Here is a 24,846-nt window from a genome sequence, read left to right on the forward strand (position 1 = left end):
GTTATGGGTGATGTTCCTTGAACGAGCTCACAATGCAACTTGGCAGTTTCAGTATTTTAGATGTCAATAGGATCGTTACTAGAATTGGTCTGATAATGACTAATTTGGGTGTGAGCAGGCCTAGGTTCATTAGCATCTGGAGCAGGGATTTCCCATCAGGCAGTGCTTCTCTGCTTTCGGTGTCCCATAGTTCAGTGCAGTTCCTGCCTTGGAAGAGCTGCTCTCCATTCTGTATGCTAATGAGATGTCCCTCTGTTCCATCTTTAATGTAAATGAGGCTGGGGTGTTTCCTTAATTGTATCACCCTTGTCTGAAGCAGTTTAGGTGTGTCTTCCCCCGGCCTTTTCTTTGCTTTGTCTTTGATTCTAGCAGAGGCCTGAGGGAGGGGGATGGTTTTCCATGAATGTCACTCCCTGACTCCCCAAGAGCACAAGGCTGACAGGCGACCATGTTCTGGTTCCCCAAGAATCACAGAGGTGGTGGGTAACAAGTCCCCCCGTTGATGGGGTGCTTGCGCTGAGCAAGTATCCCCATCACATCCTTAGTCCATGGTAGTGAGTCTGGTCTTCAATCCATTGTAGTTGTCGCATCAGTCGTTGGATCCAGCAAACCAGTAGAATCAGACCAATTACTAGTATAATTTGGAAACCAATGATCACCACAATGGGGTGAAGCATAATATTTAAAAGACCAGTTGCACTGGGGCTCCACCCAAGCAATGTCTCCGACCAGGAGTGATGGCCTGTGTCTGCAGCTGTAGCTGCTAGCCTAGAGATCTCCAGAGTTTGGCGCTTCTGAAGCTTGTGTTGTAAGGAGAGATGATTTAATAGTACCTTAATAACATTGAGACCCATTCCCAGTGCAATGGGAGAGATCTCCTTGTATAACTCAGGGTAGGCTTTGAGATGCTGTACAGTCCATATAGGCACAGTAAACTTGCTATCGCAGCTAACAATTGTGGTTATATCTAACAATTGTAGTTATATCACAGAAATGGTGATTAATGTAAGGCACCATGAGTTGGATCCAATGTCCATTAATTAATACAATAGTACAATAATTACAAATGTAATTAGTACAATCTTGTTTTTACACGCACACATGCTTTAACAATAGACAATAACAAACCCATCTTTCTAGATAACATCAAAGGAACAGTGAGATTTTATTTCCCAGTTGTGGGAAGAAACAATCATGTTCCTCCAATGCTTGGTCTCCACAATCCCGTTTGGGGGACCTTGCTGAATCAGATCATGCCCCGCTACAGTCCAGTTCAGTGGTTCCCAGTTTACAAGGAACCATGTGATATTCTTGCTGGTGGGTGTGATTAGAGACAGCTGCAGCATGGCTGGTACCCAAACTTCTAAAGAAACCAGGATTATTCAGTACCTTTCACCACCTGGAAGGCTGTCATTAGTGGCATCAGATGGCAGGTGTCTCTTTCGAGACCACAACGGCTTACAGAATAAGGGGATGGAATCTGGTGTGGTCTTAGTTTCATAGCAAAACTTGAGTGACTCTCCGGTGGCAACCTGTGTACAATTGGCCACTTTCCCAGGAGTACCCTGAGGAGTTGCCAATAGCATGGAATTGATAGTGACACTGCAGGGCCAGGGGGTTGCTCCCATTTCAGCAAGCAGGCACCTTCGTAGGTTCAGGGGGATCACAGGTCCAGCATAGAGCTTGTGTAGCATCAGACTCCAGATACTTAGGGCCAGGAGAGTGCTGGGGCAACAGTGGGCTGTCATGGCTCTTGTTCAGGATCTGTGAAAGGGCAGAAAAGAGAAAACAAACTCCACACTCCCCCCGTATATACGGGGAGAATCGGAAATGATTATTACAGAGTGAACATGGAATAGTGGCCTATATAAGAATGGCCATAATAAGTCCAGTACTTCTTTGGCCTGTTCCTGCTTCAGCATCAGGGTAGGCACTGACAAGCCTAGCTGACATGTATTTGTTTAACAGCCCCAAGCTGTTCCTTCTTGCTAGTCAAGAAGGGTGGCTGGCAGGACGGAGAAGTCAGTTATGCTATTCCTTGCAGGTCAGGTGGTTTATCTTTCCACTCTTTGATTTGTGAAGAATGAAACCATTTCTGCCAGGGTTTCCCATTTTTCCAATTCAGAATTTCTACCTGGTCAACACTGGGGCTAGCCCGATTCACAATGAAGCAGGGGCCATCCCAGGTGTGTGTCAGAGAATGCTGTTTTGCTGAAAACTTTCTGTACATTACTGGTTGGCCTAATTCCCATAATACCGGAGATTTTCCCCAGCCTAGTTTTTTGTCCATGTTTTGCTGCACTATGCCTAACTGGGTGGCCACTTGCTTGTGCAATGCAGCTAGAGTCTCTACCAAGGTTTGCACCCACTCATCTGTTACCACTTTCCCTTCCCAGGCACCAGGCAGTTCTACTCCCAACCACCAGCTTTCAGGCATGCGCATTCGCCTTCCAGTCATAACTCTGAAGGGAGTGTACCCATGAATTGCTTTTGAGCCTCTTAGAGCCATCAAAATGATTGGTAATTTTTCATCCCAATCCTTTCCTGAGCTCTTTACTTGTTTCTTTAGAGCTTCCTTTAATGTACGATTTGTTCGTTCAACTTGTCCAGAAGACTCTGGGTGTCCTGCTATGTGGAAACGTTGCTTAATGCCTAAAGCCCTACATAGCTCTTGCATAACCTCTCCCACAAAATGGGATCCTAAATCTGAATCAATTTCTCTCGGAATACCCATTCTGGAGAAAACTATATTAAAGAGCTGCTTAGCAGTGACTGCGGCAGTGTTGGTTTTAGTGGGGATGGCTTCCACCCATTTAGAGAAGGGATCTACTATTACTAGGCAGTATTTATTCCCCCTACTTGTGGTGGGTAAAGGGCCTATGTAATCTATCTGGATCCGAGACCAGGGACCTTCTATTCTTTGGTGTCCTAATGCATTTTTTTGAACCTGGCGATCGGCATTAACCATGGCACACTGCAGACAATTATCACACCACTGATCTATGTCTGTTTTCATGCCTGGCCACCATCCTGTATCCTTGACTCTATTTAAGGTATCTTGTTTTCCTTTATGTCCTTGCTCATGCACAAATTGAATCAGGTCTCCCCGTACCTGATTGGGGATTATCCAATGCCTTTCACCACCTGCATCCACTGCCCACCAGACATCTTCTACCTGCTCAATCCTGTATTTTCCTGTGTGATCTTTCCCTTTCTTGGCTAGGGACTGAATTTCTGTATCCCCATCTTGAAGGGTACCCAAGTCTAAGGTATCTATTCCTTGACCTAAAAGTTTTCCCCGAGTAGTTACTGCCTCTATTGGCTCCACCTGGTCTGTGTCTTTGTTATGGTCACTGATAGCAGCAGCTTTGGCTAAGGCATCAGCTCTGTTGTTCCAATGTGCTTCTTCTGAGTGATTTTTCTGATGTCCCTTTGTGTGAGTCACCCAAGTGTCTCCAGTTCTTTCCTTAATTAGATTTGCTATCTGTCTCCATTTGTCTGCATGAGAAATGACACGCCCATCTGCAGCTAGCATTTCTCTGCCCAGCCAAAGGGGGAGCCACACAGTGATTGCTCTGGCAGTCCAGTCCGAGTCAGTGTAAATAGTGACAGAGGTGTCCCGGGATTCATAAGCTAGGACAGCTCTAACTGCCTCAACTTCGGCTGCTTGGGCTGAATGGGGGCGAACTGGTCCTTGTAGCATCTCCACATCATTGATGCGGATGGCTCCATACCCTGTTCGGGGGTGACCCTGATGGTAGAAACTTGAGCCATCTGTAAACCAAATTGCAAATCCTTTTTGTTTAGCATCTGCAAGATTCATGCCTCCCTTGACTGGCCACTCAAGGTGTTTTAGAAAGGGCAGAGGGCAGGTATGTTCTTCTCCTTCTATGATTAGTCCATATGGGGCTGGCGAAACAGCTTGCTCCTTTTTAAACTCAACTCCTCGGTTTACTAGGGTGAGGGTCCACTGAGCAATACGGGGGTTAGAGACCTGGCCATCCTGTATTTTTCCTGATATGATGTACTTAAGTGGGGAGTGCACGGTCTGAACAATGACCTTGGACCCCCCAATAATAAATTCCCAATGTGAGAGACTCCAGACCAGGGCAAGACACTCTCTTTCACAGGGGGTAAAGCCTTGCTCTGTTTGATCCAGGAGCCTGGAGGCATATGCAATAACTCTGAGCTTGTCACCTTGCCTTTGGTGGAGAGTAGCTCCAATGCTTGTTTCTGAGGAGGCTAGTTGAATCACAAAGGGCAGGGCAGGATCGGGGTAAGCCAGGGCAGGAGCCTTAGCCAAATCTTGTTTCAAGGTGGCCAGGGCAGTTTGTTGGTCTGGTCCCCATTCCCAAATCCTGTTTTTCTTCAATAATTGATAGAGAGGCTTAGCTTTGTCAGAGAACATTTCAATAAACTCTCTGGAAAAATTAAAAGTTCCCACAAGGGCTCTCAGGGAGTGTGTGTCAGTCGGGGCAGGTAGCTTTCCTATCATTTCTACCCTTTGTTGATCAGGTGTCCGGCCTTCATCCCCAAGACACACACCCAGGTATTTCACCTTTTGTTGTATTAGCTGAGCCTTTTCTCTGTTTACCTTAAATCCAGTTTCCTGCACTATATTCAATACCTCCCTAGTGATTTCCCTGTTCAGTTCTGGAGTGGGGGTGTGTATTAGGATGTCATCCACATATGAAATTACATATGAGAAGTGTCCAGGATGCAACTGGTCCCACATTTTAGTGACATGGGCATGACAAATACTAGGGGAAGAATGGAAACCTTGGGGGGCCCGGGTGAAAGCATACTGTTGGCCCCTATATGTAAAAGCAAATTTATACCAACAAGAAGGGTGGAGGGGTATAGCCATAAAAGCATTAGCCAAATCGATCACGGAAAACCATTTTGAGCCAGCTGCTACTGCTGCTACTATTTCATTGTATTTAGCTACCACAGGGGCAGTTGCAGGGGTAACCGCATTTAAGGCACGGAAGTCTATTGTCATTCTGTAAGTGACCCCATCTGCCTTAAGGACAGGCCACACGGGTGAATTGCAGACACTCTGCATAGGCACCAGCACCCCTTGTTCCAAGAGACAGTCTATAGTATTTTTAATGCCTTCCTCTGCTGCCACTGGGTACTTGTATTGCCTTTGGGGAGGAGGATCTTTTCCTTCGATTAAAACTTCTGCATCAATTTTCCCACACTCTGCCTTATTTTTAGTCCATACAGTGGGAAATTCTTGTACCCATGGATCCCTAATGGGGGCTAGAGTTAATGTGGGTGCTTTTATAGCAGCACAACGGTGCACAGCTGAGATCTCTGCAGGCCCCTCTTCTAACCTCCATAACACACCATTAGCCAGATCCACAGTCAACTGAAATGTTCGGAGGAAAGGTACCCCTAAAATTCCCTTCTCGTTTCCCTCATGAGCACAGCATTCTATTTGTCCCTGTAGTCTGTCTACTAGCAAGGGACCATCCTGCCAAACAGGTGTTTCCTGGATTTCTCCCCCACACCCACTGAGCTGAGCCTGTTTAGTGGTGGGTCTCCCTCCCGAGATCCACCGAGGACTCAGAATGTTTACTGAGGCTCCTGTGTCCACTAGCAGCTGGGCTAAAGTCCCTGGATTCCCCACTGTAGCCCTTACAGTTGGTCTCCCCCACCTGTCACAATGAAGTCTTGCAATCAGCTGGGGAGGCCCACGGGGAACAGGGCACCCCTATTGATTAGCTGACTCCCTTGAAAGCCTGCACTCAGAAGAGGAGGCAGGATTCTGGTTTTGACAGGGAGTGAGTGTTGGGGACTCACTCCTCACTGGAGCAGTGGGCCGGGGTGGGGCTCCCTCCATCAACTCTGTTCTCCGTGTAACCTGAGACAAAGCATTAATTAGAGTGCTGAGGGGCTGGCGATCATATTTCCTCATGTCTTCCCCTAACTTTACTAGCTCCATCCAGATCACATTCCTAAGGGTCTCCTTGGGTCGGCGCTGCCCAATACGGTGGGAAGTAGGGGGACTACCACTGGGAGTGCGACTGGCAGAATGGGGACCATTATTTGCAAAAGTAATAGCCTGTACAGGCTCACAGTTAGTCTTTTTGCTGATCTGTTTTTTTAAAACACCAGTCTCTCTTAACAAATCTCCTACCTGTTTAATTTTTGCCACTAGCTCATTCCATGTAAGGTGTTCCAAATCCACAGCCCCCATGGTCATTTTTGTCTGGGAATTGAGACCTGCATAAGTGCTCTGTACCAATTCATGTCCCTGATACTGATAAGTGATAATTCCGTTCTCTTCTGTTTGGGGCAATGAATCAGAGAGAGCTGCCAGCATCTTTTTGCGAATTAGGTAAGCTTCAGGGGCCTCTCCAGGTTTCTGCTCTTCCAGAATATAGAGTTTTTTAAGGGAAGAAGCAGGCAGTAATATTTTGAGAGCACTTATCATCCATTCCCGGGGCCCAGGGGCAGTCCGCTCCCATGAACCTATGCCTATGTCCAGAGCATCTGCATCACCAGGAGAAGCACATAACTGAGCCAACTGGGTAAGGTCCATGCCATCAGCAGAGGGGTACATTTGCCAAATGCGAGCCATCCATGCCACAGCTGTGTCACCGTTCAGTGGTCCCAGCCTCTCAGCAATAGCCTTGGCCTGGCTAGGAGACCACCTTGTTACATCGGTGACTAGCTCTGTTGTGGGAAGGTCAGCTCCTGCAACTATGTGTTTCACTTCCCTTGTGGAAACAGGGGCAACATTGTGCCTGTGAGACCACTGGGGGTTAAATGGGGTTTGGGGTTCAGTATCAGGGAGTATTTCTATTTTTGTAGGAGGTTCCCAATCACAGTCCTCTCTTAACCTTACAGCTGCTACCACCCCCTTATGGGCACTAAGTTGGGCATGCAGTTTACTGATCTCTGCCTCACACTTCTGATGGCTGGCTGCTGCCTTAGCTGCCTTGTTTTCATCTGCTAGAAAGCGAGTTGCTGCTCGTGCTTCCTCTAACAACATTTTAGTGTGAGACAACTCTTTTCTGTACTGTTCTGCAGCCATATTGGCCTTGTCCCTTTCCTCTTGCATATTTCTAAGTAAAGTCACCATTTTAAGCTTTTCTGCTATAAATTCACATCCATCCATCTCACATTTGTCCAAACGCTGTTGTAACTGCTTTTTCTCCAGCTCCAATTCCTGCCTTCCCTTTACCATTTCAGCCATGTCCAGACATGCATAAAACAATGCCCATGCAGCAGCTGCATCTTTTGCACTACCTCGTGGTTTAATGGTTGTGCAGTATTGTTCAAAGCTCAAACTTGCTTCAAGCAGGGGATCCTCACCCTTAAAGCACCCTCTTTCCCAGGGACATTTCCCCTTCTTCATTACCCATCTCTCTAACCTATTGGTTTTCTCCTGTCTCAAGCGAGCAGCCAAAGGGGTTCTCTCAGACATCTCTACTTTCCTTATTTCACTAGTTATCTTTTACCTGCAGTCAATATAACTCATAAACATTTACTTTCAAGCCCAATATTTAACTTTCAATTGCACAGTCCCACAATAATTCCAAGCACAATTCAGAACTGTTACAACATTAATTCCTAGTTCCAGTTCTACAAAAATTCCTAAATGCACAGTTCTACAATAATTCCAAGCATAGTTTAGCTACAAAAATTCCAAGCACAATTCAGAACTGTTACCACATTAATTCCTAGTTCCAGTTCTACAAAAATTCCAAGCACAATTCAGAAACTTTACCACATTAATTCCTATTTGCACAACTCTGCAATAATTCTACAATAATTCCAAGCACAATTCTGACTAGTTACCACATTAATTCCAAGCACAGTTCAGCTACAATAATTCCAAGCATAGTTCAGAACTTTTTCAAGTATTCTATGTGAATAATACAAGGAGCTCAATAAAAGGATTAAAAAAAAAATAGAAAAAAAAACTGACTCAGGCCGCTGCCTCAGTTTCCCCACTCTGGAGCAACTACTCAGAACTTTACCAAGTAGTCTATAGAAATGATAGAAGCAGCTCACTAAAAGACAACAACAACAACAAAAAGGAAAGAGAAAAGAGGAAACAAAAAAAAAACCCTGTGCCTCAGTTTCCCCACTCTGCAGCAACTACTCAACAAGTACCCCGTGATCAGGATCACGTGCTGCCCACGTTCCTCCACCAATTTGTTACCAGATTTGCCCAATACTCTGGGGTATGCTCATTTATCAGGGTTACCCTTATGGGACTGGGGGAAGGTTGACAGTTCTATTAGTGTGCTGTTGGTGCTTACTTGGGCTCTCATATGGAGCTGAATTCTCCCTGCTGCCAATTCCCCCTCCCACTGGAGCTCTCCTGCAGGAACTAGGTTCCTCAGGATGGGGTTCTTCCCACCTTAGCAACACACACAGACACTCACACCCACTAATCAGAGCACGTCTGAGAGGACTGGGTACTCAGCACTCACAAGCTGACCCCCTCATATGTCCCTGGACTCAGCTGGCTGGGTTTCACAGCAATGCCGCACTGCACCCTCATGTGCCTTTGGACTCCGTGGGCTGGATTAAACAGCACTTTAAGCTGCCATCCTCATAAGCCCCCAGGTTCAGCACCCCTTATCCCCACTTTCACACCACAGTCATTCACAGGTAAACCACACGATGAGCAAACCCCACAGGATTTTGGGCACTACAGGGATCTTTTGCTTGGGTACAAGAAGCGTTGTTGCAGAGCGAATGGGGAAGCCAAAACAACACCCCTTAAGGAAGAGTGAGCAAAAGAGAAAGAAAGAGAGAGAAGCAACCAGTTTAACAATGAAAGTGATTTATTTCTGAGTAGTGAATAGATATCAAACAGTTACAATATTAAATCTAACAATTACAATATTAAATCTAAATTGAAGCTGCTTACAAATGTTAGGTAACCATATAACAGTTTACACAGGGCAGGGTCAGGAGGCTATGCTTAGAGAGATAGTTGAGAGAGAGAGAAAAAGAGAGAGAGAGAGAGAGAGACCTCACCACTCCACGGAGCTTGCACTGATCGGGGTTCCCAGATGATGATGGTAGCCGGGGGTCCAGAGGGCAGGAGAAAAGCAGGACAGAGCCCCCAGCACGATCAGACAGGAGATGACGAAGTCTCAATGGAACTGACGCAGTTTAAGTCCAGGTATCAGAACAGTTTTCTTGGGGCAAGGATAGGAGTTTTATAGGGATAGTTCAAAGAGAAAGAGGAGAGACAATAGAGACTGATCACCCCTGGTTATGGGTGATGTTCCTTGAACGAGCTCACAATGCAACTTGGCAGTTTCAGTATTTTAGATGTCAATAGGATCGTTACTAGAATTGGTCTGATAATGACTAATTTGGGTGTGAGCAGGCCTAGGTTCATTAGCATCTGGAGCAGGGATTTCCCATCAGGCAGTGCTTCTCTGCTTTCGGTGTCCCATAGTTCAGTGCAGTTCCTGCCTTGGAAGAGCTGCTCTCCATTCTGTATGCTAATGAGATGTCCCTCTGTTCCATCTTTAATGTAAATGAGGCTGGGGTGTTTCCTTAATTGTATCACCCTTGTCTGAAGCAGTTTAGGTGTGTCTTCCCCCGGCCTTTTCTTTGCTTTGTCTTTGATTCTAGCAGAGGCCTGAGGGAGGGGGATGGTTTTCCATGAATGTCACTCCCTGACTCCCCAAGAGCACAAGGCTGACAGGCGACCATGTTCTGGTTCCCCAAGAATCACAGAGGTGGTGGGTAACACGGGCCTGCACACAGGTGAGGGGGGGTTTTAGAACCCAATCTCACCTACCCCGAATGGGTTCTTCCAGTCCTAAAAAACAGCCACAGGTCCCAATCAATTTACACTTTGGATTTTACCCACAAGATCATGCTGAGCCAATCCTTTAGAATCCAAAATCTAAAGGTTTTTTTACTAAAAGAAAAGCATGAGAGTAAGGAGAATACATTACATGCATCGAATCACCAAGTTCAGTGCAGGCTCTTAGCGGTTTATAACATTTCTGCTATCTTATAAGTCTCTGTACATCCTGTGTCAGGATGCGTCCACGGTTCTTTACAGCTCATTGTTCCCTGCAAGGCTGCATCTGGGATCAGGAGCTTAACTGAAGACAAGATGGAGGGTGCCACATGACACTTGCATACCTCTCCTGGCATCCTCCTGGTCAGAGCAGGTCACATGCTCGAGCGACCTATCTCTGTTTCACATGCTGGCAGCTATTATACCCTGGCTGGTTTGCAGGTATCAGTCACATTCCTCAGGTGTGTATTGGCACCTAGAGATTCATTGTCATCTTGCTAATTACCATAGCCACTGGCTGAACATTCTTTGCCTGTTGGTCTGTCTCAGACAGAGAATTTTCCAGCATCAACACAGAGTACATATTTATAACTCCACATACAGATGTTATACAAGTACATGAATAGCATATACAGAATCAGCAGAACATAAGCTTTCATGTGACACCTCACATGGGGCCCCTTTTGTATAGACTTTGGGGCAACTATCCCCCCCATGTCCCATGGGTGCAGCAATGATCTTTAAAACTAAATAATGTGACATCCCCCACCAAAAATTATTGCCCACCTCTGGGTTAGAAGTTGGGTCTAGTGCCCATTATTAAGAGTAGTACTTGACTCAAGCATTACAGTCAGGTTGAAATTGCTTGGTTCTTTAAATTCAGTAAAAAATCTTGCCCCAGTACTATTGTACATTTGTAACGTAGCAGTGCTCTGAGTGGGTGCCATAAGATCTCTGAACACAGATTTTTTTTTTTCCATGATAGTAAATTCTAATTTCAATTTTAACCTTCTCTCTTAGATTCATCACATTGCCCAAAATGGAGGATTATATAAAAGACCCTTTAATGAAGCTTTTGAAGAAACACCTATGCTGGTTGCTGTACTAACGTACGTGGGCTATGGTGTTCTCACCCTCTTTGGGTATCTGCGAGACTTTCTACGACAGTGGAAGATTGAGAAGTGTCACCATGCAGCAGAGAGAGCGGAACAGAAGGTAGTTGCTGGATAGGCTTGGGTGGGATTGAGTTGGTGTACAGTGGGATGTCAGCCAGCTATACTAATTTAAAATGTTTCTATTTGTAGTCCAAATAGATGCACAAAGAACCCCCCAAATACAAGCCTTTGTACAGCTGGTTAAATGAATCTGTAGACAGCTTGAAATGATAGCACTGAGGTGCTAATCAATTACCTCAGTAATCCCAAAGAGGTGTTAATTCTGAGGCCAACCAGTGATCATTTTAATGTCCACATTTGATAACTATTTCCTCTTCTTTGAGGCATGTTCGTGTGTGCTCTTCACTGTAGGTGTCTTGATGCCCGGGTGCTTGGAACCAGAACTTTGTAGCAGCAGTACCCCCTTCTCCCGAGGGGCGGCACATGTGTGCAGCATTGCCCGCATCATAGCAAATGTACCGATGCATGCACGCCATCAACCGCCTGTCAGTTCCTTCTCATCAGCTCCTGGTTTGGTCACAGCACAGCAGCGCTCCGTGCATTACTCAAAAATGTAATACTGTAGTTGTTGTTGTTAAATAGTTTTCGTCATGGTTTACAAAAGGCGCTCTGAACCGTTGGTACATGTACCATCAAAATCGGTATCGACAAAGGTCATAGAGATCTCCTCAGTACTGTCTGCATCCAGAGTATGGGCAGACTCCTTAGCGCAGTCACAACACACAGCACAAGTGGTACCAACCTTCACTCAGCTGAAGCATCTGACCATGCAACAGGAGCTGACAGTAGGAATGGAAGAGACTCGATATCCTGAGGAGGAAATCCTACTCATTGGCCTCCCTCCTAATAACCAACTGTGCGAAATACACATGCAACCACTTTGACCAAATGAAAAACTTTATTGAATGGCTTCCGGATGATAGTAAGACTTTTTCTTTGAGGGTCCCCGTGGGCACTCCACTTAAGTGTCAGTGCCACTGCACACCTGGCCCGGAGACCTCTGCTAGCAGTCTTCTGGCTGCCAGCACATGCTGCGCTATTGCACTATTGCTGAAAGTGACAGTTGGGCATGAGCTGGCAGCCATCCCTCAGTTCCTTCTCTACTGCCACCGGCATCAGTCGCACTTCCACCAGTCTCCCAAATGCCAAAGTAAGGGGGGGGGAGGGGAATTTAAAAAATAAAGAAGCAGAAAAGGGAAAGCTAGCGGGCGAAGCGGCACGTGGCCGCTTCAGCCACGGTCCGCTCCTCCGCGAACAGCATGCAGGTAACACTGTCATGCCTACACACCTAGCATGAAAGGCGACCAGGCAAAGCGGCGCATGGGCGCCTTTGCTGCATCCTGCCTGCCGAAGAGACGGTGGGAAAAAAAAACCCCCAACATTTCTACCTACATCTCTCGGCCACAGAGTGCAGGACGGCAATCGCAGCAGCAGACAGGCACAAGCAGTGCCTGTGTTGCCTCGGGCCAGACCATCATCTCAGTCTCTGCCCTCATTGGTACAAGCTCGCCCGTGCTCTCGGGGCAGCAGCATCACATGGAGACCGTGGCTGAGTCGCAGCCTCATTTGACCCCACCCTAGAGATAACGCTCTTGGGGAGGAGGGCAGGACGAGCACTCCCTTTCAGTGACATGCTGCAGAGCAGTATCCGGAGTCAAGCATGCAACGCTCCTGGTCCCCCGCTGAGCTTCAGCCTCTCTGACAAACGGAGGAGGCTGATCAGAGTGCCACCAGGTAAGGCTCTTAAAAGCGGGATGAGGGCTCCGGCTAAATGAGAAGCTGTGATCCTAATAGGAAGCACTGAGCCGCTGGCGACACTTCATGTTCTCCACGCAGTAATGTGGTACCTGTGGGGGAACCGGTACCGTGGGGGAACCGGCAAGCTGCAGTGCAGCAGAATGCCACGCTTAAGCACACGCTCGGTACCGATGCACTTCATAGCGCCAATGGTACCGATGCGGGCAGCTGTATGGGACTGCATAGCAATGCCTCTGGTTCCAAGGCTCGTGACGGGCAGCCCTTGCAGTAGGATCGGTACCATGCTCACCATTAGTCGGTACTGATGTTACCCCACAGGCTAGAGGTCCCCTGTTCTCCATTACACCAGCATCACGTATATCTGCTAGATTTCATGACGAGGAGGAGCAGCCAAGGGGCCAGCACAGAGTCCCTTTATATGCGGGAGCGCCTCAACGATGGGGGTAGAAAGGGCAGAGGGCACAGTGGATGCCTCCACCAATGCCCCTCCCCCCCCGCCATGGGCCTCTTGGGACCCTGGGATTCTGTACCAACTCAGTAGTTCAGCACGCTATGCTGTTGGAGCACAGTCTGCTCATGTGACTTCCTGAATCCAAGCTGACTGGGACCAAACCTACTGTGACAGCGTTTCGCTTAGGGAGGATGCGACACAGGCTCTTCTATTCCACCCAATAATTCTTACTCCATGATAGGGAAACGAGACCAGATATGATCTCATGAGCATACTCAGTTTACCTCAACATACTACGTTGGCTTTTCCAAGGAACGAACCATTGAGGGAGCCAGCTAAGTTAATCTGGAAAACTCTGGCATCGGTGCTTCCAATATCATAAACGCTAGTTCAGAACTATTATGTCGCCTCCACAGAGGTCGAACTCCTCTTCTCTCCTGCTTCCCCTATTTTACTAATGACTGAAGCAGCCAACCAGAGGGGGAAGCACCAGCAGTACCCAGAACACCACCATACAGCCACCATAAAGAGACAAAGGCTGGACTCTCTGGGCAAGAAAGTCTGCTCCTCAGCCTCCTCCCTCTGGCTGTGCATTGCGAATCAGGTGGCCTACTGGCAAAATACTCACAACTCGGTTGAATCATTGCATTCCTTTATTCAATGTATACCAGAGGATGTGAGGGAGCAGTTCAGATCACATCAGGTTGCAGGCTTCATTAAGAGACAGCGGACAAGCGGCCAGGTTCAGGCCATCCACAGTACAGAGGAAACAGATGTCATGGTGCAGCTGTTGGGTTCCCCAGGGAGGTTCCGTCGGCTGTCCAGCATCTCCCATCCAAGAGGGGAGAAGCTCCGGCAGAGGCAACAAAGCTCAGCTTTCCATGCATTGAAGGACCCCAGGGTGATGCTCCACACCCTAGGGATACAGCTGCCTGGAGCCAAGAAGAAGCAATACAAACAATAGGAACAGAGGTTCAGACAATTAGGGATACACAACAAGGACTCCATAAGAGCGAAGGGCGTATGAGTCAAACTAGGCGCAGATCATCAAATGAGCAATCATCAACCCAAGGCCTCATGTCAGTGAAACTGAGGTTCGGTCGAAGGTACAAAAGCAGATTTTTCCAAGGCATATACAACCAAGCACATAACTATTTGAAAACAGCCTCGCCGCTTTCTCCTTGGCCTGGAATCCCAGAAACGTGGATCAATGGGCCCTAGAAAGAATACAGACCAGATATGGCAAACTGGTCAGAGCAGGTCTGCCAAACCAACCCCCTTCCTCTCTCTCTCATAAGTTGCCTCTCCTGGACAACGCGCAGCGCCTCCTCCAATTCAGCATTATAGAGAAGGGACCCAGCTACCACAGAGGAAGGGGATTTTTTTCTCAATTTCTAGCTGTCAAGAAATCGGGGAGGGGGTGGTGGGCCAACTTGGACCTACATGTACTCAACCAGCTTATCAAGTATAAACATTTCAAGATGGTCAGGCATCATACCAGCCTTGGAGATGGGAGCATGACTAGCTACCCTGGACCTCAAGGATGCACATTTTCATGTGTCTGCTCACCTGGCTCGCAGACGATTCCTCAGATTTGCCTTTGAGCTTACTATCCACACAGGTTGCTCCCCTTCGAGCTGCCCACGACACCCACAATTCTCCTTTTGAGTAGTGTCTCTGGGGGTGCTCATTGTAGGTGTCAGGCTCATCCTGGCGCCACAGATCGGAGATTTTCAAGGGCTGTAGTCAGCCAGACTACACGTGCACGGTTAGCGTCTCGCGCTGTTCGTGCCCTTTACCTGTTGCGCACGGTCTGGCTCTTGCCAGTCCTTTTCAACCATTCTCTGTCGCAGATGGAGCTCTGCTTCTCTTCCATCCTATCAGAAAGATTCGGTTGTAAAAATTAGTTTTGGATTCCTGTAAATAGTTAGTTCTAGTCAGTCTTGTTAATACTTGTTAAAATTGTTTGTGTGTTTTTTAAACGAACACAGTTGGATTCTGTTCATTGCCTTAGGCCGCCTTAAGAAGAAACAACAAACAAGAACATCCAAAATGCCTGGCTTACCAGGCTTTAAAAAATGTGACACGCCACGAAGCCATGCCAGCCTCCTACAGCCATGCGCCTCACCCAGACAGAGAATACATGACGCATGTGCTGCAGAAATGTGTGCATTGCTCAAAACTCATGGCCAGGGCCCTCAGACAGGGAAATGTGCCTTAGGATGATTGATTGACAAGGCTCTTCAACCCACAAATACCTTGCCTGCAGCTGCCTCAGACCCAGCAGCACCTCAGAAACAGAGCATCTTCCCCAAGGACAACCCACAAAAAGAGGATAAAGGTGTTCCCGATGTGCTCTCTGCTGGCTGCTCCAGCCAGTAGAGTGAGCACGGGTGACAATTAGGGAACATCCGGCACTACCTCCAGCGGTACAAAGATGGTTACAAGTGCCAAACAGAAAGAGGCACCAACCGCAGTGCTGATGGTGAAGGCACCAATGGCACCCATATCAGCATTGGCACTGGAGGCATCAACTAACCATACCCCCACGCCATCATAAGCAGCCCTGCCAGCTTTGGAACTGGCTGTTGGGAATAAGTTCTGGACACTCTGGATGCAGTGAATACAAGTGTAATACCATGGACTGCCTCAGTGTACCCTACACTGGCACTGAGTCCATCAACACCAAAGCGCACCAATGTGGTGGCGGCACCGAAGAAATCAGCAGCAAAAACTGACACATGCCGCTTTTCTTGTTCTCCCTCACCTACGTTCTCTCCAGCACCATTGTTAACACCCCCGACATCGAGCTCTCCAGTGCCAAGCGTGTATCTTGAGCACCAGAGGGCATGCCCATATTCTCAACAGAGGTCTCTATCTCCATATCTCACAACACTGCAGAAAGACACAAGATATTACAGAAGGCAGTTCTCTCCTTCACCACCACCATCGTTGAGTTATCCCTATTCTCTGATGCTATCTCCGCAGTAGATACATCACAGGCGACACAGGAGTGCAGTGTCCTTCAGGTGGTCCTCACCAGCATGGTCGGATCATTACTGCTATTGGTACTCGAGACCGCATTATCATCATCATCATCATCATCAGGGCAAGACAAACCCTGGCGAGAGCCACTTGCCAGCCCAATACTGCACATGCTCAAGACTGGAACTGCGCATGTGCGAAGCGCTGGTGAATGGGGCTCACGGCGCGACCAACTGAAATCTACTCACCACAGGCGAGTAGATTCAGCGATTTGTCGAGCCCTGATCAATATCAGGGCTCGACAAACAATGTAATCTACTTGCTCGTGGCGAGTACATTACACCCCGGAAGAGTCAGCGCAGAGCAATCTGTGCATGCGCAGAGCGCAGAACTGCACAGCTGGTAAGTGGGACTTGCCACCACTCAGCAAGCCCTGATCCTCATCATCATCATCAGTCATACTCGCACAAGCAGTCTCCGTGCTGCCATCGATCGCCTAGACACCACTGGCTCCCAACCATAACATGGAAGCAACACCTTCCAACCATGCTGCCTCAGACCCCGACAGAGCAGTTGCACCAGTTGGAGCCCAAGGAGGGTCAGTTGTCCGAGGCTGAAGATCGCCAACCCAACACTTCTCCTACTGATCTCTCGTCTTCATCTCCTGATGATGCGGTAATTCTAGGGGATATGTCATCACTGGATGACCTCAAGCAATTCCAAGAATTTTTTAAACGTGTTGGGGAGAGCCAAGAGGTTCATTTGACAGAAGAACAGGGAAAACAATATCGCCGCCTTAAAAATTTGCGCACTTAGCATCAGGCAAGAACCATGCTGCCAATTGATGAGGCGATCATGGAGGTTGCGGAAGATATCTGGTAAACCCCAGCTTCCACCCCACTGACTAGTAAACGTGCTGAAAAGAAATACTTCATACCATCCAAAGGTCTGGAATTTTTCTTTAACCATCCACAACTGAATTCCTTGGTCGTGGAAGCAGCGCAACAGAAGGCCAAGATTCTGCGATATAGAAATACACCATCTGACAGAGCAAGAAATTGGACATATTTAGCAGGAAGGTATACTCCTCGGCCACAGTGCTACTCAGGATCTCGAACTATACAGCCCTCCTGTCAAACCACAACTATGACAGTTATACAAAGCTGACCAACTTGATGCAACATCTACCAGAGTCCAAAAGGCCACTCTTAAAGGCAGTCGTGCAAGAGGGTTATTCCTCTGACAACTGATTTCAGATTGCCCTCAACGTCACGGACACAGCAGCCCAGTTCTCAGCCACAGCTATTGCCATGAGGATGTCATCATGGCCGGTGTCCACTGGAGTCCCAACAGAACTCCAGGGCAAAGTGGAAGACCTCCCATTTGAAAAGCAAAGGCTGTTGGTAGAGAAGACAGATGAGGTTCTTCTTTCAGGAAAGGACTTCTGAACCACTTTGCCATATGCTGGGGATGTACATGCCCCCATATGGGCGCAAACGTTATAGCCCACAGAGGAGATATGATCAACCATACTTCTAGCAACAACACCGTGCTTTCGATCAGCCATGTATGAAGCAACGTTCGCAGCGAAGATGCACCCAGACCACCCACACCATTTACTCAGGCAGCTGCCAAGCAGCAAATTTGTCTCCTCGGTCAAGGGCACCCAGACAACGCACGTTGTTGACCCAGAATACCAAGGGTCTCTTACCTTTCATCATCACCTGAGGCCATTCTGTTGACAATGGGCCATTATTACCTCAGACAGTTGGCTCTTGGAAATTGTGTTGATGAGCCTCACCATTCTGTTCCTGTCCCTCCAACCCAGACACCTTCTCCATCCCTCTTCAGGGAACCCTCTCAAAGCCCCTGCTAGAGCAGGTGGTAAACAGACTACTCCAAGTGGGGCCAATAGAGATTGTATCAGCTCGTCACAAGGGAAAGGGGGCTTTTCTCAAGATATTCTCATTCTAAAAAAAATCAGGGGGTGTGGAGGGCTATTGGAACAGAGAAATTGGATGTTGTCCTTCAATTTCCAGGATACATACTTTCATGTTTTCAGTCCAGCCATCACACAGAACATTTCTGAGAATCACATTAAAGTACCACCATTACTAGTACTAGGTTATCCCATTTGGCCTGTTTGCAGCAATAAGAGTTTTTTTCTAAAATACTAGCCATTGCAATCGCCTATCTCAGAAAAAAGGCATATTTTTCCATACCTAGAGGACTGCCTAACGGTGGCATGATCAGAGCACAAGGTGATCTGGTCCACAGCAGAGGCAATACGTCTCTTCAATTCTCTAGGTCTCCAAATAAATGCACAAGTCACACTGACTCCATCCCAAGAGTTAGAGTTCATAGGAGCCAGTCTGGACTGCATAAATGCACAGGTACAGCTGCCTCTGCAGAGGTTCCAAATTGTCTCCACGCTAGCAAAGACAGTCCTAGACAGCCCAACAGTGTCCACCAGACAGTGCCTGCAACTGCTGGGCCATATGTCTGCAACCATATATGTGGTTCCCTATGCCAGGCTGCGCATGAGATCCCTGTGTGGTCGAAAACACATAGTTACAACTGTAGGTATCACTTACAAAAAATTCCTAGCCCCACAGAGAGTCAAAGAATCGCTCTTAGGTTGTGCTCCTGGATGCACCCTATGTTCAGGTTGTCCCCTTCCAGCGGGAGCTCCTTTCCGTAACCATAACCAGACACCTGACTAGAAGAATGGGGTGCGCACATGGGTGACCACAGCACTCAGGGATGATAGTTGATGACTGAATCTACCCTGCATGTCAATATCTTAGAATTTCAGGCTGTCTGAAAAGCATGTGAATGTTTCCTACCATTGATTCAGGGCAAGTCTGTGAGAAGACTCTCGGACAACACTGCATTCATGTTTTACATTAACCACCATGGTGGAGCCAGATTTTATCCCCTCTGCAGAGAGGCTACAACACAGTGGCAGTGCACAATGGTGCCTTCAATATCACATCACCCTATCAGAAATATATATACCTCTCCGACAACCAAAACATCACCATGGATCACTTTAAGCCTCGTAGTTCACCAGAAGTAAGAATGGGAGATACGTAGTCAAGCCCTACATTCCCTCTTCTGCACATGGGGCTTTGCACAAATAGACCTATTCACAACATCACACAATGTTCCAAGTTTTGTTCTAGGATGGGACTCGGCAAGGCTCCATGGGCTGGGGGGTGGGGAAGGGGAGTACCATGATGATCAGCTGGCCTCAGAGTCTTCTATATGCTTTTCCCCACAATTCCATTACAGGGCCGAGTCATACAGAAAATAAAATAGCACAAAGCTAGTGTGATTGTCATAGCTCTGGCCTGCCCCAGACAACCCTGGCTTCCTTATCTGTCCCAATTGGCAGCTGTGCCACAGTGGCCAGACATACTATCCCAGGATCGGGGCTGAGTTTTTCATCCGCACATTCACAAGCTTCATTTCAGTGCTTCACTTCTACAAGGCTGAGTAACCCATAGGGCACGTGGGGAGAGGAAGTACATAATATAATCATGAACTGTCGCAAGCAGATGACAACGAAAACATAGTCTAAAAAATAGAGGGGTTTCTCTGAGGGGGCAGATCAAAGATCCCTACGCCTATAATCAGCACATCTAATGGTAATATTAGACTACCTCCTTGCTTTAAAGAAGAACCTTTCTAATTAATCTGTAAAGGTACATTTAGCAGCAATATCCAGCGAGTATGTGATCGTGGACGGGCACACCATATTCTCATACCCTATAACCAAAAAGTTCCTGAAGGGACTGAACAACATATTTCCTCCTATAAAGCCATCAGTGCCACCTTGGGACCTCAACCTTGTTCTTAACTTCTTGACCCACCCACCCTTTGAGACCATGGCAACATGTTCCCTCACTTAGCTGTCCATAAAGGTGGCCTTCTTCCTAGCAATCATGATGGCAAGGAGAGTGGGCGAGCTAGCTGTATTCATGGTGCATCCACCATTCACCACTTTCTACAACAGGGGTGGGCAATAATTTTTTGCTGGGGGCCCACTTCAGAAATATTTGAAGTGGCTCCGGGCCACACTGGAAGGGGCAGGGCCAGGATACTTCCGTGCTTCCCTACCCACAGACTGATTGCCCTGGGGGTAGAGGAGCACCTTTGCTCTCTCCAGAGATTCCACCTAGCCCATGCCCTGGCGGTGGGAGGAGACTTTGCGTGCTCACTCTTCTGCCTCTTAGGCTAATTAGAGCTTGAGGGCAGGGGAGCGTGCAAAGTTGTCTCCTGGCAGGTGGAGAAAACTTTGTGCTCTTCCTCCAGCCACCAGGCTCTAATTGGCTTGGGAGCGGGGGAGCATCAGGGCCTCTGCAGGCCAGATCAACCCGCTTGGCGGGCCAAATCCGGCCCCCAGAGGCCCTTTTTCCCACCTATGTTCTACAAGGTAAAGTAATTTTAAAATCACACCCCAAGTTTCTCCTAAAAGTAGTCTCCCAATTGCACCTTAACAAACCTACGTACCTGCCTGTTTTCCATCAAAAGCCACATCTGGATGTCTGTGCAGTACAACTTCACTCCCTCAATGTCTAGCGGGCACTCGCCTTTTACCTAAATAGAATCAGACCTTTTAGACAATCTCCGAAATGTTTTTTTATATCTACAATAGGCTGTTCCAAGGGTCAAGCCATATTGAAACAAGGACTTTCAAAATGGGTAATAAGTTGCATTGAAGAAACCTACCACATTAACAAGGTGCCTTTTCTAATTCAAATCAGGGCACGCTCCACCAGAGCCATGGCAACTTCTATAGCCTTCTTTTATAATGTGCTCATTGCAGACATTTGTAGGGCAGTAACGTGGGCTTCTGCCCATATATTCACTAAGCACTATGCTATAAATGTGCTTCTCAGTCTGCTGTCTTCAGGCAGGTGGTGCTAGCCACAGTCTACTATCTGCATCCTAAGCTCCTCCTTCAAGAGATTGAGAGCACTGCTCTGTAGTTACCTACAGTAGATTGCCCACAGGGACACTCAAAGAAAAAAGGAGAGGTTACTCACCTTGTGCAGTAACTGGTGTTCTCTGAGATGGGGGTCCCTGTGGGCATTCCACGACCTGCCCTTCTCCCCTCTGCTTCAAAGCTGCCGCATCTCTCAGGTCGAAGGAATGGACAGGTGGTTGACAGCATGGCGTGTGTCGGTATGTTCCCTATGGTGCAAACAGTGCTGCACTACCATCTGGCAGGGGCAACTGCTGCTGAAAAGTTCTGGTTTCAAGTGCTGGGGTGTCAAGGTACCTACAGTGGAGCGCCCACAGAAACACTCGTCTCGAAGAACACCGGTTATTACACAGAGTGAATAATCTCCCTTATTGTCAACCATGTTAAAAGAAATGTCCAGTTCCTCGGAGACTGAAGCTAGAGCTTCAATCCTTCTCAGTCCATGAACATGAACTCTGAAGTGTAGAAGTAAAATGTTGGATCCTTGAACACTTTTGCTGCCCAAATAAGATGATAAACTATACCCTCTACTGGTGTAAATTGGCATATCCTCATTAAAATCAATGCTGATTCATGCCTTTTAGAATCCAGCCCTATATTTGTGTAAGTTTGTAATAAAGAGCAATACAGGGAGAAAGCATAGGAATAACTTTCAAACTCCTGAAGGAAATAATTTATCTTCCAAGAAAATACTCTAGAATTAGAGAGATGAATATTGTGTTCGAGTTAGTGTTCAGTGTGATTTATTTTCTTCAAATGAGGAGGACAATAGGGTAGCTAAAGTGGATGGGCAAATGTGGCCCATGGCTGCTCTAACTTTCAGTATAAAGGATTTATTGGTCATGAATCACACTATTCTTCACTGGATGGCTTCATCAACATGCTTCATTGCATGCTGGGTTCTGTGGTCTCTGTCTCATCTCTGTTAAAAGAGGGCTGCTACATGATCTTTTGTTCTGTGTAACAGTGGAATAAAATATGCCTTTCTATGAAGTATCATTACATAAACTCATTATGCTTCCTGCCCAGAACTGTTCCCCAAAGTTTAAATGTACTTTTATTAAGTTACTATCCTCAACCGCAAAAGCAGTGTGTACCTGACAATCCACATTATGGTTGCTATCCTGCAGAATATGGAATGTCGTGTCAGGCATAGGGATGTGAAGGACTAGTTGATTATCCGATAAGCAAATGACTATTGGATAAGCAAAAGGGAGTACTTCAAAGAGGCAGTGCCTCTTGAAGCTTGGGGCTTGGCTCCACATGGCACTGCTGCTTTGAAATGCCATGTGCAGCCCGGGGCCAGCTGGGGTGTCCCTAGGCTGCACGTGGCGTGTGGAGCCGGGATCAGCTGGTGTCAGCTGACGGTCAGGGCAGTGTGTGTGTGTGTGTGTGTGTGTGTGTGTTACCGAGAAAACGGTTTAACGTCCGTGACTTTACTGCTAGGACCGGGGTCCTGTCGCAGAAGGCAGCCAACAGGCTGACAGATGCCCCTGTTTATAGGAAGAGCTTATTACACCTCAGATTTTAGCTGCTAGGATACAGGATCCCTTCACAACGGGCAGTATAGGGAAGACTGAGAGATGCCCCAACGGATCTGTCACCTGGGAGTGACACGATCCAAACGCCCAAGCTCCTCCTATACCTGTCCCTTATGACCGGCTGAAGTTCTTTTAAATTGTGCTTGGTTCTATTATGGCAACTGAAGGAGTCAGGTTAAAAACTTAAACAGTTACAGGTTTATTAAAAAGACTTATAAAAGCATATGGTTACAATGACTATTGCTCTCTTTCTTAACTGCTAGCAAATATAGATCTTAAAAAAAAAGTTACAAAGAAAATAAAGATAGAAAATAGAAATAATGGTACCAAGTGACAGCTTAATCTTTAAAGAGCTCTAAGTCTATGTGTACACTTAAGTAAAGGACCACATCCAGGTACAATTTTTACCCCTTTCTGTGCCTCTCGACTTCAGCGGGTCAAGCCAGGGCCGGTCCTTCAATTCCTGGGAAAGATGAATACGAGGTGGGCGTCCCCAGGGAACCTCGGGAGGTCAAAACACCTAACCCGACCAGCAGATAGATGGTAGATTGACACTCAGAGTAAATGTGCTGCTGGACCCATCTTTATACCCCTGGGGGCCCGTATCCTCTTTCTTATCTTAAGATGCCAAATTGTACTGGTCCGTTTTGTGGTGCCAGTTCTTACAAGGGAGTTTCAAGTTAATTTAAACTTGCAAGAGAGAGAACTAAATTGTGAGTACTAGACGTTTTTTTTACTGGGTGAGAGATTCCTCCCCCCACGGGCAGCTGTGTGTTCATATCAATATGGGTTTTAATCAAGGGCACTCCTCTGCAGCCTCTTTGTCAGCAATTGGCATATCTCTGTTTACAGACATTCACGGTCACAGCAACCTGCATATCCGGGCCTTCTGCTCTGTCTGCCCTGTATGCTCCAGGAAAGCAAAAATGGATGTTACAAGGGGGGTTCCTGTCTGGCTACAGCTGGGGACTCCCCCACTGACCCTGGGCTCCCTCCGAGCACTACCACTTTGAAACGCCACGGGGAGCCCGGCGTCAGGCCCCTTGCAGCGTTTCAAAGAGGCGGCTCCACGTGATGCTTTTGCCTTTGAAATAGCGGAGCTGCCCTATTGACTAATCAAATAGTCGATGCAAAAATGCATTGACTATTCCATTAGTCAGATTGTCAATGTTTAACATCCTTAGTCAAGATAAATAAAGAGGATACCCCCTCTGTAGGTTAGGAATGCAATAGTGTACCCATGTACATGGCTAACCAATGAGCCTTAGCTCATTGGTTAACCTTCATGGTTACATGCAGGGGGCCACTCTGTACTGCTGTCTCTGTATGAGATGCAGTAGCATGGAAGCGGATGGGAGTGTGAAGCAGGAGGTGTGGGGCAGACAGCTCTGTGGGAGCCAGTGTTTGCTTGTCCCCACTGGCCCTGCATTGCTGCCTCTGATACATAGGCAGCATCTTGTGCAAGGGTGCGGGGGCTGGTGGCTCTGCAGGAGTTGTCCTTCACATGTAAATGTGTAGCCGTTGAATGTTTCCGAGATTAGCATTAAGGTGAATTGCTCAGTGAATGATAATACACAGTGTGGGGGGTTATCTTGAATATCTGTTAACTAAAGTGCTATGGAATTACGATCCCCATACATTGTCTGAAGTGTATTTAGAATTCCTGTCCTGAGAATTGTCCTTCAGCCTAATTGCTTTTCAGGGAAACAGGAAGATTTTTTTTGGCAGATGACTTGAAGCCCTTTGGGAGTATGTATGTGGAGGATGGCTTCGGGACCCATACCTCAACGTGGTGGATATGGATACTTAGTTGGATCAGGGTTGCAGATAAGAGGTCTCTTTTCTATCTACTTTTGAACTGTTCATGACATCTTTGTGGGTGAGTTTGGTGAGCAATCAGGGCTTCTTTTTTTGAAGGAATTAGTGGTTGATTGTGACGGGAGTATCAGGGGATTTGGTGCAATACACTAAAGACAGGAAATTCCCTTTAAAAAAAATGTTAGCAGTGATGACGAAAAGCCAGCCTGGTGCTCTTCCTCATATTCATGCCTAGATTGGAGTAACTGCTCCTACTGTAAGGTGAACTTAGTTGAGTGCATATGGTTTCTGGAACAAGGTATAAGCTACAAGTATTAGGCTGTAAATCAGGCTCT

General features: G+C 47.2%; 1 protein-coding gene and 1 long non-coding RNA gene across 3 annotated transcripts in view; one reads left to right on the forward strand and one right to left on the reverse strand.

Annotated features, from left to right (window-relative positions):
- Positions 1 to 24,846, forward strand: part of SPTLC2 (serine palmitoyltransferase long chain base subunit 2) — a 164,092-nt gene that overhangs the window by 25,776 nt on the left and 113,470 nt on the right. For both annotated transcript variants that reach the window (XM_075926793.2, XM_075926794.2), the window contains exon 2: positions 10,814 to 11,008. In XM_075926793.2, the coding sequence (XP_075782908.2) occupies positions 10,814 to 11,008 (195 nt within the window). The remainder of the gene's footprint in view (positions 1 to 10,813; positions 11,009 to 24,846) is intronic.
- Positions 14,923 to 18,519, reverse strand: LOC142829098 (uncharacterized). Its single transcript, XR_016349611.1, has 3 exons — positions 18,385 to 18,519; positions 17,100 to 17,204; positions 14,923 to 15,054 (listed from the first exon to the last, which is right to left on the reverse strand). It is a non-coding gene; the product is annotated as an uncharacterized LOC142829098 (long non-coding RNA).

The sequence above is a fragment of the Pelodiscus sinensis genome, chromosome 5, assembly GCF_052426305.1.
Source record: "Pelodiscus sinensis isolate ZL-2025 chromosome 5, ASM5242630v1, whole genome shotgun sequence".
In the NCBI taxonomy this organism is placed as follows: domain Eukaryota; kingdom Metazoa; phylum Chordata; order Testudines; family Trionychidae; genus Pelodiscus; species Pelodiscus sinensis.